This window comes from Dipodomys ordii, unplaced genomic scaffold (assembly GCF_000151885.1).
Source record: "Dipodomys ordii isolate 6190 unplaced genomic scaffold, Dord_2.0 Scaffold26, whole genome shotgun sequence".
Classification (NCBI taxonomy): domain Eukaryota; kingdom Metazoa; phylum Chordata; class Mammalia; order Rodentia; family Heteromyidae; genus Dipodomys; species Dipodomys ordii.
In genome coordinates, this window is record NW_012267242.1 from 12,057,689 (window position 1) to 12,064,298 (window position 6,610).

Here is a 6,610-nt window from a genome sequence, read left to right on the forward strand (position 1 = left end):
GTAGAGGGAGGCAGGAGAGAGGGAAGAGAGGGAGGAGAGAGGGAAGAGGGAGAGAGGGAAGAGGGAGAGAGGGGGAGGGGGGAGAGAGAGGGAGAGAGGGAGAGAGGGGGAGAGGGAGAAAGAGAGAGACTCCATATCACCTTAGGCTGTTTGTTTGGCTATTGAGAAGTTCCTCTCATGTCTTAATGTTTCAATGTCTAATTAAAACCTCTCTCTCTCTCTCTCTGCCAGTATATTGCTTTGTTGTTGTTTTTTGGTCATGGGGCTTGAACTCAGGGCCTGGGTGCTGTCCCTAAGTTTTTTTGCTCAAGGCAAGTGCTCTACCACTTTGAGCCACAGCACCACTTTCAATTTTCTGGTGTTTAATTGGAGATAAGAGTCTTATAGGAACTTTTCTGCCTGGGCTGGCTTTGAACTGCAATCCTCAGATCTCAGCCTCCTGAGTAGCTAGGATTTCAGGCATGAGCCACCAGCACCTAGCTTCAGTATGGTATTTTCAACTAAGGGCCTCACGCTTGCTCAGCTTGCTTGAGCCATAACTCTACCCTGGCTTTTTGCTGGTCTCTATCTGAGATCCTCTGGATCTCAGCATTTTAAGTAGTTAAGATTACAGCATGAGCTACAAGTGCTCTGCTTCAAACCTTTCTTTAAAGAGGTCTCAATCATCTTTCCTTTTTGGCTTCAATGGTAAATGTGGAGAAAAAAAATCCTCCATTTTCCTTATAGTTACTCAAAGCTAAGCAGTCAAGCAGGCTCAAGCCCCACCAGGAAGCAGACAAAGGCTTACCCAAGGCCCCAAAAAGTGCTAGCATTAGGGGAGAGGGCATTCCCAAGCTACAGTAGGTAGGGAGGCAGTGGTCTCAAGGTAGTAAAGTCAATATTGAATCAGGTTAAGGACTCTGTGCAGGGCTGTGAAGCTTGTATAAGTAGATTCCAGCCAGACAGCCCAAGCCAGCTCTTAGAACCCCTGATGAAACTGACAGATGGCAACAGAAGCAACCTATATGCTCACCTTTCTCTGAACTGTTCCTCCCTTTTGCAAGTTCCAAATGTGCTTAGACTAGGCCTTCTCTTATCCTATGCTAATTACTGAAGGATCCTCCCAAACCTCTTCCCCAAATGAAAGAAAATCTCAGTTTGTTCCTTTGGATAGTGTTCAACGAACATATTCTCATGTGGTGTGAACCTAGCTGAGAAGGAAGCAGAGACACTGGGGAAAATATTTCTGGTTACGATGCTTCTAAGGAGTAAAGCTTCTTCTATAAAGGGTATGATGAGCAGACTGCACTCTGGCTAACTCGGGCATAGAAAAAGGAGAAGTGAGATGAAGTGGCATAACTACTTTCAGATGGGACTAGAATTGGAAGATGAGTGCAACTTCATGTGTCCTCTTCACAATCACAGGCCAAGAGAGATGGTATACAACTAGTTTCCTATCCCAAGTTCTCTTTCCTAGCCAGTTTCTTCAAAAAGCTTTTCCACAAACACTTTCTAACCCAAAGAATCTGGATTTTATGAGCAAGAGGAATGGCACAGGTGGTTAGCAGCTTAATGCACAGGGTTGACGAAAGAAGCAAGTCAGGAGCTTGTGTTTCAAACTTTCACTCATGGTTATAAACTGGAAAGATTGAGATGAAGGAAAATTCTCAGGATGACAAAACCACTAGCAATAAATGTCTTTTGTCTGAGAACCCAGAATGTTTTATAAACAAATAAACCAAGCTGAATTCTTCTCCCAACCCACATCCTGCTATTAGCCTATTACTGCATTGATGCTTATTGAGTGGGCCATTTTTACAAAAAGACCATTCTAGAAGTTAAGTGAGGAAGTTATATGCTGAACCCAGGAGTTCTGATTCTGAATGTACAAGCTCTTTCCATTGTCTGATTTTTTTTTGTCCCATTTACCCCCATCTACCCCACCCTAAACTTGAGCTCTTATGAAATCAACCAAAACTATTCTAGTAAGCCTCAATCAGTAAACTGATTCCTTTTGCACTTGAAAGGGGGTGGGAAGACACTCTATTCTGGGATTTATTTAACACAACCCCGAAATAATCCAAAACAAAATTTCTCACAACCTCATTCAGTTTCCATGCAGGCCTGTTCATCCCTCCTAGTGGCTCCTCCTGAGTAGTCAACAAAGTGTAATCTGATAGGGACTTCTTCAAAACTTGCTCCATCCTCCAGAAACACCCTTTTGTCCAGAAAAGCCTGAGACAGCTGAGGCTCCCCCTCCTCCCAACACATTTTCTTCTTAGTTCAAGGTTTAGCTGATCCTGAAATAAGTGGTATTTGGAGATAAAGAGTGTGACAAAGAACACATAAAAGCCACAGGAAAAACAGAACCAATTGACACAAAGATCAGCAAAATCCGTGAAACTACGGGGAGGTGTCAAAGTTGGAAATGGGAAGGATCCAAAGTCGGATCTTTCTCTTAGGGGAAGGAACCCTCAGAGGGCTGGGATTGAGAAGGGGGAAAAGGAAGCTAGATGGCTCCAGGGATCATAAAACCCTCTACAGAAGGTGAGGGTTAAGGTCAAAGTAGAATGTAAATGGTACTTTGGAAATGATGACAAGGGCCCGAGATCAATGAAGGAGAGAGGCATGGGCAATTCTTGGAAGCCAGGAGCTGGGTGGGTGGGAGACGGTGAGGTAATGACATCAGAAGCAGGATAAGGGGGCTACAAGCTTTTAGTTCCAGAAAACGGGAACTCCGTGCAGAGGGCGCACAGATTTTGGTGGAGTGGGGCAAAATAGAAAAAGCGATAAAGGCGGAGTCTATGGAAAATGTTTGGGGCAGAAGCACAGATGACGGAAAAGGACAAACCAAGATGGACATTCTGGAAGGGATCTAAGGTGGGAAGGGTTCACGACAGGAAAAATAATTAGGGACGGAGGCAATAAGGGTAAGAAGGTGCGGTGGGGGGGGGGGACGGGAATCCTCGGGGCCGAAGGAGGGGCTAAACAGACGAGGAAACCAAAAAGCAGAGGAGGACCCCCGCCCCGAGAGCAAAGGGTGGAGGGCAGGGTGCAGCTGCCACCCCGAGGGCAGTTTTGTGGTCGAACCCAGGTGGAGAGAGGCTTTGCGGGACAGGGTGAGAGCGCCCCACCACCACCACCACACGGGGCAAAGGTGACTCAAGGGGCAGGAGTCGCTTACCTCCTGGGGACCCCTGCGGAGGGGGTGCAGGCGGTCGGGGTCGGGCTGCCGACACCGCCGCCTCAGCAGCAGCGGCCGCTCCCGGGTTCCATTGGCCGCCTGCGCTTCCCTGACAGCGGCCGCGGCGGCTGCACCAGGCCCCGGCTGCGGGGCTGCCCACGGCGCTGCCTGAAGGGGCCTTGATGCTGCCTGAAGTTGAACCCTGCTCCACAGTCAGGACCAAAAGAATATATACTGATAATAATAATAATCACAATAATACTTCTCCAGCAGGTCTTGATGTAAGGTTTTCCTGAACTCAAGCCTTTCTTCCCGGGATTTGCTTTCTTACTTCCCCGACGCTCAGGACCCCCACAGATCCTATAGTAATCTGAGTCAAATGAGCTGCCCAGAATGTGCCTGTTCAAAAATAGAAAAGGGGGCGGGGAAAGGCTATTTGGAATCTCGGGAGGGAGAGGGAAGGGCGGGGCTTACGGGGAGTGGGCGGGGCCAATGCTTGAGAGGCGGACCTGAGGCGGAGGAGGTTTTGCTGGACTAAGGAAGCCGAGAAGGTGGTTCTGCGAAACGAACTGGATTAGGTGGCCGGGTATGGGCGCCCTCTTAGGAAAGAACGTCTATAAATACAGAAACATGTAAATACTATGTAAAGGAGGCTTTTGAGTCAGCTACAGTTACAGGCTACTGTAATTGAAACCGGGGACTTTCCCTCCTCCCTAATCCTACTTCACTTCCTTAGTAAACCGGACTCTCGGATCCATGCCGGAGGGGCCAAAAAGGAAAGACCGGGGTGGGTGAGGAAGACCGTCACCCTTACTGCTCTTTCCTTATCCATCTTTAAGGGCATTGCCACGATTGTGTTTCTTCTCGCTTCCGGAATGTTACCATTTCAGCGGCCGTGGTTCTGTCTCCGAAGTCACTCCCTGGCTGGGAGAGGTGAGTGAAATGATAAGGACGTAAATCCCTTCTTTCTAACGAAAGCCACTACGGCAAAAGACTAAATAAATAGACAGTCTGAACTTCTGGCTTTGATTTTGTGTATTTGTTGATTCGCACTGATAATTGAGAGACTTCTTCCTCCTCAGAACCTCTATCCCAGTGTCTTTCCTAAGGGATTTAGGTAACATCTATTTCTCCACCCCACCCCCCTTAGAATCTTACCTGATGATATTCTACACTGAGGGTAGTTATTTGGCATCCAGATCTTGGATGCCATCATCTTCTTTGCCACTGCCAACCTGATAACTGATATAACCTTTTAAACTCAAGTTGTTTTTTTTTCTTTCCGTTTAGAGGCCAGGCTGGTCTAGAACTTCTAGGCTAAAGCGATTCCCTTACCTTAACCTACTTAGTAGCTGGTGCTACCACCACATATCATCCAGGCTTGAACGTCAGTTTCTGTGTTTGCAAAGTGGATGCAGTAATATTAACAGCTCACAAAGTTTTGTGAGCGTCAAGAGAATACAGATCAAAGCCAGGTGCCAGGGGGTTCATGCCCGTAATCCTACCTAGTCAGGAGGCTAAGATTTGAAGATCACAGTTCAAGTTCAACCCAGATTTGGCTAGCCAATTAATCAGTAAAAATGTGGAAGTAAATCTATGACTCAAATGATGGAGCACCAGCCTTGATCAACCAGTACTGGTTAAAAAAAAAATTACTGTGGCTACCGTGACTTAGATTGTAGATATTAAATATTGGATATTATACAGCAGAATAATAAAAGAGGAGAGCACATTCTGAAGGCCAAAAAGATTGTAGAAGAATAGAACTGGAAGTTTATTCAAATCATAAGTACAGGGCAAAAAAGTACACTAGGTTGAAGCAGGAGTATAGTAGTGAAAGACAAGCTGAGAACAGGTGCCAAAGACAATTTCAATTTGTCATCACATCTGCAGTGAGGCATCACCAGTCCACCTGTTAGGATCAGCAGCTCTTGGCCAGTTTCCAACTAGTTGTTCCATGAGTATCAAGGCAAAAATGTTTGCTTTAGTCTAAAATGCCTCATATCCCCTTAAGGGGTAGAATTCGCAAGGGCCACAAGACTAACCTTTTTTTGGGGGGCGGGGGGAAAGTCAGTCATGGGGCTTGAACTCTGGCCTTGGGCACTGTCCCTGTGCTCTTCAGCACAAGGTGAGCGCTATACTGCTTGAGCCACAGCGCCACTTCCGGTTTTCTAGTGGTTTATTGGAGATAAGAGTCTCACAGACTTTCCTGCCCGGGTTGGCTTTGAACCGTGATTCTCAGATCTCAGCCTCCTGAGTAGCTAGGATTACAGGCATGAGCCACCGATGCCTGGCTAAGACTAACCTTTTGAAACATTGTAGAAAGAGATGGGACCACCTTTCAATAGTAGGTAGATATTGTTGTTGTTGTTTCAGTACTAGGAATTGAACACAGGGTCTATTCATACTAAACAAGTGCTCTAACACTTGAACTACACTCCCCAAATCCCCTTTTTTTTAGACATTTATTATTTTTTAAAATTTTTTTGTTGGTCATAGGATCTGAACTCTGGGCCTGGGTGCTGTCCTTCAGCATTTCAGCTCAAGACTAGTGCTCTACCACTTGAGCCACAGCACCACTTCCAGCTTTTTCTGCTTATGTGGTGCTGAGGTATCTAACCCAGGGCCTCATGTATGCAAGACAAGCACTCTACCACTGAGCTACCTTCCCGGCCCCACCCCGACCCCCAATCCCCTTTTTGATGGCATTGAGATTGGGATTTTAAACTCAGGCTTTGTGCTTGTTAAACTTGAATCATGCCTCCAGCTCTATTTTTCATTGATTATTTTAGGATAGACCTGAGCCACAATCCACTTACTTTAGAGTTCCCATCATCTCTGGGATCACAGATTTATGCCACTACATGCAGCTTTCCTCTGTGGAGACATTGTCTTGATTACTTTTCTGCCCCAGCTTGCCTGGCCCTGCAGCCTGCCAAGTTTCAGTCTTTCCTATAGTTTTATGTGACAGGTGTGTACCAGTGTGCCCAGCTATGAACTGAAAGGGGTCTTTTGAACTTTTCTTCCCCTGCTGGTCTTAAACCATGATTCTCTTGGTTCTCAGCCTCCCACGTAGCTTCTTTTAGGTTTATTTTATGTTTTTTTTTGGGGGGGGAGTGTGGGGAGTAGTCCTGGGGCTTGAACTCAGGACCCAGGCACTGTCCCTGAGCTTCTCTGTGCTCAAGGCTAGTGCTCTACCACTTGAGCCACAGCGCCATTTCTGGCTTTTTCTGCTTCTGAGGAATCGAACCCAGGACTTCATGCATGCCAGGCAAGCACTCTATCACTAAGCCACATTCCCAGCCCAGTTTGTTTATTTTATTTTATTTTCCAGTTTATTTTGTTTTTGAAATAGGGTCTTACTGACTTTGCCTGGGCTGGCTTTGAACGCTTTTTTTTTTTTTTTTTTTTTGGTCCGGTTGTGGGGCCTGAACTCTAGGCCTGGGC

At 46.5% G+C, this 6,610-nt stretch overlaps 1 protein-coding gene and 1 long non-coding RNA gene across 6 annotated transcripts in view; one reads left to right on the forward strand and one right to left on the reverse strand.

Annotated features, from left to right (window-relative positions):
- Pi4kb (phosphatidylinositol 4-kinase, catalytic, beta) overlaps positions 1–3,590 on the reverse strand; it is a 62,719-nt gene extending 59,129 nt beyond the window's left edge. For 2 of the 4 annotated variants that reach the window (XM_013015235.1, XM_013015232.1), the window contains exon 1: positions 2,082–2,225. In XM_013015235.1, coding sequence (XP_012870689.1) covers positions 2,082–2,086 — 5 coding nt within the window. In that variant the 5' untranslated portion in view covers positions 2,087–2,225. Of the gene's footprint in view, positions 1–2,081; positions 2,226–3,163 lie in introns of those variants that run through there. The other 2 variants (XM_013015234.1, XM_013015236.1) reach the window with 2 other exon arrangements.
- Positions 3,591–3,665: 75 nt separating this feature from the next.
- On the forward strand, positions 3,666–4,179 carry LOC105984974. Of its 2 annotated transcripts, none has more exons than XR_001175024.1 (2): positions 3,666–3,749; positions 4,003–4,179. It is a non-coding gene; the product is annotated as an uncharacterized LOC105984974 (long non-coding RNA). The 2 variants fall into 2 exon arrangements; XR_001175025.1 differs by having other exon boundaries at positions 3,693–3,795.
- Positions 4,180–6,610: the final 2,431 nt, after the last annotated feature.